The sequence below is a fragment of the Aulonocara sp. 'chitande type north' Nkhata Bay genome, linkage group LG5 (genome assembly GCF_057382095.1).
Source record: "Aulonocara sp. 'chitande type north' Nkhata Bay isolate Kocher_YH1m ecotype deep benthic linkage group LG5, A_spYH_male_GT1.1, whole genome shotgun sequence".
NCBI classification, from domain to species: domain Eukaryota; kingdom Metazoa; phylum Chordata; class Actinopteri; order Cichliformes; family Cichlidae; genus Aulonocara; species Aulonocara sp. 'chitande type north' Nkhata Bay.
In genome coordinates, this window is record NC_141348.1 from 2,267,400 (window position 1) to 2,279,287 (window position 11,888).

An 11,888-nucleotide genomic window follows, 5' to 3' on the forward strand; every position below is an offset into this window, starting at 1 on the left:
GGACCACATGTCGTTCCATTTTCATCAGAGCTTTATTATTGCAGATAGAAAAACAAGAACACAAACCACGAGTCAATCAAATTTGATGGAGCAGTGCCATCTAATGTGGCTCTGTCTCAACAGTGCATGGTCTTACTGCTCTCTTCTCATTGTTAGAAATCCGTCTAACTCAGCTATTCTCAAAACTAAAGGCCACCTACTTTAAAAAAGAAGACAGGCAAAGTAAGGCAACATAGAGCTGATAAGAAAGAAGCTGTCAGTAGAGCAGAGTGGACAATGTTACACAGTAACTATCCTAAATTTAAACACTTCTGAGGCTTCAGTCATGAACAGGTTAGTTCATGTTGGTATTTTACACGTCTGAAAATCATGTTCTGGTCCTCATCACTTTGGCTTTAAACATCCAGACAGCATGTAACAGATACCTAACAGGCTGCCAATCAAAACGCAAACTGACGATCAAACCAGGCACGTCTCCAGAAACCATTTCTTAAATAAAAACTCAATTAAATGTTCCAACCTGATAAGTGACGCTTAACTGAAGATAATCTGTGCATGTCAGACATATTGCTCGAACTAGGATATTGACTGAGAGGGCCCTCTGGGTGAAAACACTGGTAAAAACGTTGACAAGCAGGATCGAGGTTAATCGGTGTCCCCGTCTCTGTTCACAGTATGTCCTACAGTCTCTTCCTGCAACAATCAGGATGTCTACAGTGACTTACGCTGGCGCTTCAGGAATGACATGGAGTAATCTCCCGCCGGAGTGCTCTTCTGCCTCTTCATCTGGACCTGTGACTGTGCGGTGAGCTGCAGCTTGATGGCGCTGGAGTTCACCTTGGCAGCGCACAGGAGCTCCTTCATCCCCTTCATCTTCTCACTCTGAAAGGCGATTACAGTGCCAGCTGGCGAGAGGGGGGCCTGCTCCGGGGAGAAAGGAGAAGATGCGGAGTCTGGGAGACTGGGGGACTTGGGTTTTCCTTCAATGTCTCCAGCACGTAGTCCCTGGGAGGAGCGCCGGCGGAGCCCTCCTTCTCCCACCTTCTTGGGCTGAGCTGCCACTGCAGCCGGCTGGCTGCACGGGGAGGTAGGAGCGGCAGAAGGAGGAGAGCTCTGGTCCTCCAGCTTGGACTCCCTCCTGGGGCCACGCCTGCGCCCTTCCCTGAAGTCCTCGCTCGACTGGTCGTCGTCGTCCTGGGGATCTGGCTCTTTGGTGATGATTGTTACTTTCTGACGCACCTTTGGAATCGGAGCACAAATGTGTGTTTAGCTAGAAAGCGCTAACACGTCTGTGGCTCTCCTGCAGTCACGGGCAACTCACCTGGGCATCAAAGCGACTCAGAGACTGGACAAGGTATGTGGCCCAGCCCACATGAAGGACCGGCGTGGGACTCCCCTCCTCCCACTTGCAGATGCCGTCATAAAAACGCAGCAGATGGGCAAAGCACTCGGGGTCCTGCAGTGCAGAGACAGCCGCTGCCTGCTTGGGCTGATCCTGCAAGAGAGCAGAGGTGCAAGACTGAGGCCACATCTGTCAGTGAGTAATATTCATGATGTGCATCTAACAACATGATCTAAACTCAGGTGGAGGTGCGCTCTGTTGGTGTCTGTTAATGTTCACGAGTTTCTACATGTTCCACATGCTTAATCAGAGAGAAGCTGGATTTGGAAGTCATCTGATAAGGAGCAAGAGAAAGAACATGTTCTGTTGGGTTGAGGTGGTAGTGTGATTGTTACTGAAGAGAGAATTAGAGCTTTGCATTATTACAGAACAGCTGCTAGTGGAGCCCTGCTCCACCTACTGTCTGTGGGTGTATGTGCTCTGGAGAAACATTCACCTCGTCCCCTCCTTCTGTCTCCTCTCCTCCCTCCCCAGGACTCTCTGCTGCTGTCGCCGTTTCCTTCAGCAAGGTAGGGATGACATCATTTGCAATGTCAAAGAACTCCTTGTAGATCTCCTCATCCTCGCGGAAATAGTTATAGCTGCAGGAAGGTGGAGAAGGAGCTTTAATACATACATGCGCTTTTCTCCTGTCACAGCATGAAGTCCAGAAAAAAATATAAGAGTAAAAACAGGATGCTGTGACATGTGGCAGACATGACAACAAGTGAGGAACAAGTGGACAGGTTCAGAAAACAAAACAAAGCACGGGCACATATTTATCTGTGAGGCAGCAGAGCGTGGGCTGAACCTGAAGAACAATGGGGAGCAGGAAACGGAAGCTGATGGATGTGGAGAGAATGTGTGTGGTGGGTCAGAGCTGCTATTTATAACTGCAGATCATGAACAGTGTTTAGAGGGAGGAGAGCACATGAGGATGCAGAGCTGGATACTTCCTGGACTGAGCACCACACCTTTCCAGGCCAAGTGTGACTGAGCCCTTAGTGGTGTGGCTGGGTTCATAATGAAGCAACAAAGAACCACAAGGGCAGGAAACACAGCTGCTGGTTTAGTGCCATCTTGTGTTCATCTGCTGAAATAGCATTCACGTACAAATGTCATCTGGGACCAGCTAAAAGAAGAAAAAGGTATCTAGTGTCTGAATAACACTACTTAAAAGTGAGATCAATATAATTTTGTTTTCTTCTATTTGTCACTTTATCCAAACACTTCATTCAGAATCATCAGCACGCCGGGGGAGGAGCTGTGAGGATGCAGAGATACTGGACGCTTCCTGGATCAGGAGTCTCATTAGTGTGAACTTACTCCTGCATGACCTGGGCGGCCTCAGCCCAGGACCTCAGGGCCTCCCGCACACTCCTGTGCCTGTAGTGGAAGCCAGCCAGGTACATGTAGGGGTAGATGTGCTCGTTGTTATAGTGCTTCTGAGCAGAAGTGACGGCCTGAGAGACACAGACAGATCAAAGAAAGTTAAAAAAATGATGCTGAACTCAGAATTAAGAGGGTTCAGTATCAGCATTCAGCAACAGGTCATGGTGGAGACGTTTATTCAGTTTGACAACGAGCAGCAAACCAGAACTCCAGTGATCCCAACAAGCACTTGGACCTGAGCATCAAACAGGAAGAAGGGTGTTAACCAGAGAGATCCAGCAGGTGTGCAACTTCCTGCATGCTGTCACCACCAGTACCATCACAGTACCGCTTTTCTGTGGAACCGGCTTCCAGTTTGGATTCGGGAGACTGACTCTAGCCTGTGGGGGATTCCCATGATGCACTCAGTCACCTTTTTCACTCTCTTTGTGTTTATATCTTGGTCCTCTTGGCTCCAGCCGAGCCTCGGGTACATCGGTGTTATTTTGGATTCTGCCATGTCCCTAGAGCAACACTCTGGACAGTTAATTAGGAACAGCCTTCTTCAGCTAAGAAACATCTCCAAACTGTGAACCTTGTTGTCTAAATCTGAGTTAGAAATGCTTTTATTTCATCTCTCTTAGATTGTTGTTAAAGTCTTTTTCTTTGTTTGAGCAAAAAGAATCGTAACCGTCTCCAGTCGGTCCAGAAGGCTGCTGCGAGCCTCTTAACAAAGACACGAAGACAGCACTGGTTTTACTCTCATTACACTGGCTCCCAGTACGTTTTAGAATTCATTTCAAATTCTTAGTACTGACTTTAAAGCTGTGAGTGGTGACGCTCCTGCCTACATCTCTGATCTTTTACAACCCCACGCTCCCTCTCACAGCCTGAGATCAGCCCCACCAACACGTTTTAAGACCAGAGGATGTGGATCAGTTAGAGCGGAGGCCCCCGGGTTATGGAAAGCTTTACCTCCATCGTAATGTTGCCTTGATTGTATTTATGACTTATTTATTTAGACTGGCACAATTAGAGTTGTGCTGTATGATCCATTGTGTTGTTAATGTTATTGTGAAGGACTCTGTGGTTCTTATCCTGTGAAGAGTGAAGTAAAGTTATTATTATTGTTTTATACACCACTCTGCATTTAAATACTAAAGTGCTCTGCACAGTCTGTCCACTAGAGGGTGCTGGATCATTACGGTCATAAAAGGCCTAGCCCCCCTGGGCCAGCAGAGCGCTCAGCATCTAAGTTTGACAGTCCTCTCACACAGCCAATGGCAGAGTGAGGCTGTTATTTATCTATGCAGCAGTCAGTTGGACACGTGTAAACAAACAGCCAGTCACTTTCAGTGTTGTTAGCACCCCCTCCTTGGTTTTGGACTCAACCGAGCAGTAATGCTTACTCCAGGTCTCTTTCCACACTATGTTTTGATAGAGACCAGCAGCTGATTTCCAGTAGCTTGTATTGTACAGACAAAGATGAAAAACTGCTGTCTGATCTTCAGCCCCACTAATGCAGAAGATCTACACGAAAAGTTTGACATGTTCTGTAAATATGAAGCCTGTAAAAGTCTTCCCTGCTCGCCGCTATGTGACCTGGGAAAGTGGTTGATGTCTTACCTTCAGGTGGATTTTCAGGGGGTTCTCTTTTCCTGGAATTGGTTCCTGGTCTTCAAGGTCTGCCAGAGTGCCCATGGCCATGGGATATCTGGTGCGTAAGCCGAGACAGAAGCACAATGTCAACTTCGAAGAGTTACGTAAGCATTTTTTTAAATACAGCACATGTAACATTTCTGTTTTCTCCAATTATGGACGCCTTAATGGCCCTGACCCTGCATAATATAGAACACCGTGACACACATTATTCATCAAAGCTGGACCTTCTAAATGACAGCTCACAGCTATGTGATGAAATCTGACCTTCATCACAGTAACGAGTTCACTGTAAAAGCATATTTTATAAACTGTAATAAGATATGTAAATATTACAGCAAAGTGAATGAGGGAGCACTAGTGTTCACCTTAGCCAACTAAAACTACATAAACTGTCTTTTTAACTCTGTATTGTGAGTTTATGAAATATGTTCAGACTTCAACGCTTTGGTCTCTGCCCCCTCCGATTACTGTGGGTTCAGTCACTCTCTAAAAGCACTGGGTGGAAACCAAAGATGGCAGGAAGAGAAGCAACATGATGACGCACTGTCCTAATCTTGGGTCAGCCTGAGTTGTGTCGTGCTGACAGACGTACATCGATGTACCATTAAATGTTACGGCAAAGTGAGCACGCTTGCTGCTCAGCTGGTGTCAGGGCAAATCTGAAAGAGTCTTTAATGAATCCTCAGCAGTGCACTGGTACACACTCACCTGTCCAGGTCGCCTCGTTCATACAATAGCCAGAGGAGTTTCTGGTAAAGCAACGGGAAAAAGAAAGGTGAGGAAACCAAGTGCAAGACTGTAGCGTATTTCCTTCATGTGTGCCTGGATGGACTTTCACAGGCAGTACAATGTTTCCAGTTGTTCCAGGTGTAGATTATAAAATTACAATGTAATCACAAACTGTACGACTGAAGGTTTCTGTGCTGCTGAAAACGAGAGCTGATGATGGTGTGGACGTTAATCAATATCAACACTAATTCACTGCCCAACCTAAAATCCCTCAGGTCAGAGTTTTACTGTCCATGTCCAGAAAAGCTTTTACTTCTATATTTTTAAATATTAACACAAATTAATTGAGCCAGTATTTTCTATTATTTCACTTTTAATCATAAAAATGTTATGAAAACCTTTAAATGAAGATCGTCTAGTACACACCGCGCCCCCTTTAGACTCACCCTGTTTGCTTCCGTGTGAAATAAGACGGCTGCCGTCAGCCTTCAGTGAGCTGTATATATTAAATGTGGCAGCGGACTAAGTCGACAGTTCATCTGCATATTTTAAAACAACCTCTGGAGGCTTGATGCAGATTTTTTGCTGTGTAAAACAAACATTCATCGTTACCCTGTAGGTGCAGGCCTCACCTGTTGCAGCAGCAGAAGCTCGGAGCTGTCTGTGTGCAGGTCCAGTGATGGGTTGATGGCACAAACCATGAAGGCCACCTCCATGTTTCTGTCACACTTCATGTAGGAACCCTTCAGATACAGCCAGCTCTGAGGGACAGACGAAGGATCACAGCTACACTTTGTGAATAAATGGTAAATGGACTTGCTCTTATATAGTGCTTTTCTATTCTACTGGAGCACTCAAAGTGCTTTACACAACATGCCTAATTCACCCATTCATACAAGCACTTATCTATGCCTGAGTGCTTTCTATCCAACATCCACACTGCGATGGACGCATCAGAGAGAAACTTGGAGTCGGTATCTTGCCCAAAGATATCTTGATGCATGCTCACTCATCCAGGTAAGGAAATCCCAAAGAGTGGATTCTGTTCATCTGGATGTTTTCAGTGGGAGAAACGTTTCATCATCATCTTCAGTCTCAGCTCACTGCAGGTTTCCCCAATCTTATCAACAGTACATTTGCACAATGACTGAAGCCAGCCCACTGAATGCTGGGAGGTCAGGTCCTTGATCATAAATATGCTAATTCTCATGACTACTGATCAGTGGCCATGAGTACCATTCACAGAGAGTTGGGGAATGGCTGCAATCACAGCATGTAAGATGGTGACAGATGTACCCTTAGGCCCCCTCCTCCACTCAGAGATGGTCTTTCCCTTTTCACATAAATGGCCTCCTTGACTCCGCCCTCAAACCAGCGTTCCTCCCTGTCCTGGATGTTACATCCTCATGATTGAGAGAGTGTCCACTGTAGGTGTGAATAGACTGCAGAGTCCTGGCCTGACGAGGTGGCTCTTCTGTGTTGTAGCCAGAGGTTGTTTGGTTTCCCCGATGTATAAATCCTGACAATCCTCCTGCACTAACAGCTACACTATGTTACTCTGTTTGTGTCGGGGGACCTGATTCAAAGCTGCCTACCAACGGGTTGAGGATTGAAGCCAAAAACGTTGAAATGTTAACGGTGACCAAGTCGATCATAAGGACAGTTTGTTGTAAAGGTGCATCCTGTTTATGTCTTCGGTAAACTATACAGACTTGGTGTAAATTCCCCTCCGTAATGCCTGTGGTATGACGTCCGGCCAATAGCACCGTCTCATTCTAATTGCTTCAGAGAAACTATCACCCTACAGTAACCACTTCCTGGGTCTCATTTCATGATAGCCTTTCTGGTTTAGCAAAACCATCCACCTACCGTTGTCTGCTGCGAGGATGATAATGTTGTTGTCATTACTAAGTGATGTGAGTGCCCTCCTCTCCTCCATGCTGATTTTGGATGCTGGGGCTTTGTATTGTTGAGACAGGCTGAAACCAGTTGCTCTGCTTCCACAGCTGCAATGTTGCTGTTTCAAATTGCTGTTTCTGTGGCTGTGATCAGCTCCACTAGCAGGATTAGTCTCAGCGTCACAGCCCATTGTTCACTCAGTGGGCTAGTTTCAGTCATTGTGCAAAGATAATGTTTATAAGGCTGCGGAAACCTGCAGTCAGCTGAGTGGTGACAGAATCAACTTTATGGGATTGCCCATGGATACTTTGATTTGACTGGACCAGCCAGCCAGGGACCAATCTGCTCGAGCTCCTGAGCTACAGCCACCCCGAGTCCCAAGATTTGCCTAAAGCTGTGTACACACTGGAAGCACTTCACAGCAACATGGTGATCAGGGATTATAGAAAGTAAATGCTTTTTGGATATTTCAAGTGATTATGAGTCAAAAAACAGCTGGTGATGCAATAAATCTGAAGTACAGAAAGTAACTTTTGAGGTTTAATAGAAAAAAACCTCATAAATATACTGATTAGTGTGTAAGTGCATTTTCAGAAAGCTAATACTATAGCAGCTAATGTTGGTCTGCCCTAAAAATCACACTTTCCTTCTGATAAACAGTTTGATTACATTCTCAAATCTTACGAGAGTTTATTATCAGTGTCAATGTTAGGATCCGCTTCACTAACGCTAACTACCGGCTGCTAACAGCGACGACACCAGCAGTGCTTACCAACAGGAAAGGTTGGAATATCCACAACAACTCGCCTCAGCATCGCTCTCATCACACAGAATGAGCTTTGCTGACCTGTAAACTCTTATTTGACTCCTTACACAAAGTTTTACAGCCTCCTCGCTGCAGATGAAGAGTGCCGCTGTTTGTCCTACAGCGGATCGGATTGCACACTTGGATTGTGAGAAGTAAGAAAACAGAATTCATTTAACTGCAGTTGAATGAACAGATGACGTGACTGACTTCCTCAAGAGCTTTGATGTGTGTCAGATATATTTGAGTCCTGAAATGTGCAAAAGTAACCAGCTGGCAGCCTCAGAGCGACGTGTGACGACCAAATCACTCCCAGTGTGTACACAGCTTAAGATTATTTTTTAAGCACTACATACAGCTTGACTTCATCTTCTAAATCCCTGCAAATGTAACCAATCCAACATTTATTGATCATTTTCTGAGCAAAAATATCGTACATTGGTATCCTCTTTGTACAAAACTCCTTTACATCGGGGTCATGATCTTGTCCTTGATGGAAATATGTAAAATTGTGTATGTTTCTGTTCTGTGTCTTGTGTACCGTTTGTTTGTATATGTGTCTTCCTTGCTGCTGTTACACCCAAATTTCCCCTTGTGGGACAATTAAAGGATTAATCTATTCATGTGTGCATAGAAATTTCTTTCTGTCTGCTTGAACAGCACACTGGTTTTCCCACTTGAGGTAAAAGCAAAGACATGGAGTAGGCCTCTTTGGTGCTAACATATGACCCATGCAGTCTCACTCCTACTAGAGCACGCTGCTGCTGTCGCTGGTGGAAAATGTCCTTCTTTTACTTACACTGCTCACTATAGTGTCAGAATATCAACCCAACGTGATGTCGCTCTAACTCTAATTCCAACCACATGAGTGGTTTAGCACCACACTCTTCTCGTGGAATTAGTATCAACGACTGTACATTGACCATCTCTCACATTTCTATGCAGGGAAGACTTTTCATGATGATTTTCTTTTTTTAATCGCGACATTTTAAAGAGCTTAATGATCTGTAGAAGTTAAAATACATGAAAGAAATAGGCTTGACTGTGGTGTCTAAAACGTGTCTACACTGAGCATACTGATAGAGCTAGAGGCAGCTGGTTCATTCTGCTGACAGACGGGCCTCACCTTCTCATTGACTCCAGCTGTGACGGTTTGTCCTCGCCGGTCCTCGTTACCCTTCCCGTGCCAGGTGACTTCTGCTGTCTCCTCACCATTTTTACCAAATATCACCCAGGCGTGGTCTTCAGATAGTGCCAGGTGTACATCATTTAGACCCAAGACCTGACAGGCAGCCACTACTGCAAAGGCCACTCCAGAACTATCCAGTTTGGTACCTGGTTCAATTCAACAATTAATCAATAAATGTTGGACTCACCTAACAAGCATCATGAGAAAAACCATGTTACCTGTGATGAGGCTGAATAGGGACTGGATGTGGGCTCGATCCTTGAAGTAAGAACGACTGAGACTGTTCCAGATCACATCCGATACCTTCTTCACCAGCTCTCGGCTGGATCCCGCAGCAGTTCTCCGATACTGGGACAGATCCACAGCCCCACGGATCTGTGCTGTGAACCGCTCATACAGAGCAGAAATCATGCCCAGCTCCACTGTGGGGAAGCAAGACATGGGACAATCCGGCTCCAGCGGCTCAAAACGGACCCCTGGAACATTTATGGGGATGACTCGGTTCACAGCCAGGAAGTGCTCAACAAAACCCAAGACCAGTGAAAGAAGAGCCAAGTCCGGCTCTGGTTTCCGGAGCTCTGCATCAAACAACTGAACGACTCCATCGATTCCCCGCAGAGGAAAGTGCTTCTTCTGGGCCGAGTGCAAACCCATGATGCCTGCTGTCAGTCACAACTTTGATGTATGCGTGCCTCCTCACCTGCAGTACTGAACGGGGAGAGCAGTCAGTTCATCTGTAACTCCAAATCACACGCTAAAATGTGGGAAACAGGCAAATTCCAAAGCTGACCCATTAAAAATAATTCCTTATAGAAAACCACGTGTTTCCTACGTACTGGCTCATCGCCAAGAACTCTGGTTTCTCAATGAAGATGAAAACATTAAAAACAAAAGAGTTCACAACTATAAAAGCCGACTTATTTCATTAATCTTTAAATAAAAGTCAGTAAGTTCATACATTATTGTTACTGTAAGTTTTAAATTACTTAATTCATTCACTCGCCTCTGTCAGTGCGCTCCAGGGCGGCTGTAGCTACACTGTAGCTTGCTATCACCAGTGTGTGAATGGGTGGATGATTGTGTATAGTGTAAAGCGCTTTGGGGTACTTAGGACCAAGTAAAGCGCTATACAAATACAGACCATTTACCATTCACAAGGAAACATTTGCTGTGGCCGCGGTTCTCTGGTCTGCTGAATGCGTGTGACAAACCACGTCAGCACAGACGAATACGACACTAATAAAAACTGGTTTATTTTTAATATTTCATATCCGAACGTAAGATAGCGATACTGTAACACTGATTTCTACACAGAAAGCTAACAGAAGTTACACCGCACACAACGCAGCATAACATGTGTCACGTTTGGTTTACAGTCTCGGGTATGAAGGAGTATACGAAACATTTATTGGTTATTAATGAAGGTTAATAATGCCAGCAGTAACTGTTAAGTGCTGAACAGACTAAGACATAAACACTGACATAGCACTGGACCGGGGCTGAGTGGCTGGACTTGTTGCGTAATGCCGGTTACATATATGCCGCTAACGCCGGTTATATGGCGCTTCGGTGGGCGGGGCAGGTTCACTGCTACCTGCGTACATTCAATGCAGAGCTGCAAACAGCCGCTCTTTTAGAGTTTCATGACAACGATCACTGTGCCGAAACGCATCCGGAACACCACTGGGGCGAACACTCTGTCATCCTAAAACGAAATACTCCGTTAGGTCCATTTATATGGTAGAATAATGTGTGACGTAAGCTAACTAGCTAACTTTACTAAATTAAGTTAGCTACTCATTTCGCCTTTCAAGCCGCGCTAATTTGCTGAATTAGTCCTGCTTTGTTTAAATAAGTCGGACGACATGCAGACACAAACCAAACCCGAAAATGAGTCACACGCTGAGGGGAATACGTTATCTGCCTGAATGAGCAGCTATTAAGCTAACAAGCTAACGAGCGGCTATCAGCTAAAGTCACTACTATTGGAGCTTTTGGAAAATATATCGCACCAGCTATACAACAACACCAACTCACCCTCAGCTCTACATCAGCCAACAATCTGACCAATGTTTAAGTGATCGCATACCCGTTTTCTCACAGCTCGCGCCACATGTTTTTGTTTGTGTCCCCTTTCTTTTGCCGCGCAGCTCAATCTGCCCGAAAGTCAGTTGGCATATGTCGACGTTTGCGTCTCGAAGCAGATCTCGCAGCAACAAGCACGCTTCTCTCGAGCGCAAATGTGCGCCTTTAGGCCCATCCCTATGCTTCGAGATCGTAAGTCCTGCGCAGTGGGGTTTTCCTCGTGTATGCTGGGAAATGCAGTTCATTTTAGGGTATTCCCCTACACCCCCAGTAGAGGTCACCACGACGCCTTTAAGAGATACGTGCTTTAAAATGGAACAACAGTAAATGTTACATAACGGAAAACGGGGCACGTATGGAGCATAAAACATTTAGGATAACATAAGAATGTACCGCAGAGTTGAACTCACGGCATATTTATCTTTAATATGTCGTTGGCTATGACACAAGCTCAGACATATGTGTGTCTACAGAATAGAACAGAATAACCTGTTATTGTCATTGTACACGTTGATCGAAATCGTGGATTTGCACTCATGATCTAATATTTCGATTAAACGTATTTCAAATTCAGTCTACCAGTAAATTAATAGCTGATTTCCGAAGTACACAAGGTATTGTCCATGGTGCCCTGTGCTAAGGAGTCGTTGTTGTGATGCTGTGGTCTGTTTTTTATGTGCTGCTCGGGAATTCAGTGACACTGCACTGTTGTAGTTGATATAATTTTTTTAAATAGTAGAAGCGAGACGGACAGATCAGCCAATGGT

General features: G+C 45.2%; 1 protein-coding gene across 4 annotated transcripts; it reads right to left on the reverse strand.

The window, feature by feature from the left end:
- Nucleotides 1-13: 13 nt before the first annotated feature.
- men1 (multiple endocrine neoplasia I) lies at nt 14-11,264 on the reverse strand. Of its 4 annotated transcripts, none has more exons than XM_086290921.1 (10): nt 11,126-11,264; nt 9,255-9,744; nt 8,974-9,182; nt 5,776-5,904; nt 5,123-5,163; nt 4,379-4,466; nt 2,708-2,844; nt 1,839-1,983; nt 1,322-1,495; nt 14-1,239 (listed from the first exon to the last, which is right to left on the reverse strand). In XM_086290921.1, the coding sequence occupies exons 2-10, from the start codon at nt 9,688-9,690 to the stop codon at nt 712-714; spliced, it is 1,887 nt and encodes a 628-aa protein (XP_086147047.1). In that variant the 5' UTR covers nt 9,691-9,744; nt 11,126-11,264; the 3' UTR covers nt 14-711. The 4 variants fall into 4 exon arrangements, with proteins under 4 accessions (XP_086147047.1, XP_086147046.1, XP_086147050.1 ...); XM_086290920.1 differs by having other exon boundaries at nt 11,074-11,213; XM_086290924.1 differs by having other exon boundaries at nt 9,255-9,736; nt 11,126-11,210.
- Nucleotides 11,265-11,888: the final 624 nt, after the last annotated feature.

Excerpts from the sequence above, each read along its gene's own strand:
- men1 (XM_086290921.1), bottom strand. The coding sequence starts at position 9,690 with ATGGGTTTGCACTCGGCCCAGAAGAAGCACTTTCCTCTGCGGGGAATC. Across the intron at positions 5,905-8,973 it reads CAGCTGGAGTCAATGAGAAG|AGCTGGCTGTATCTGAAGGG; the intron begins GTGAGGCCCGTC and ends TCTGTCCCTCAG. Across the intron at positions 1,240-1,321 it reads TGAGTCGCTTTGATGCCCAG|GTGCGTCAGAAAGTAACAAT; the intron begins GTGAGTTGCCCG and ends CCGATTCCAAAG.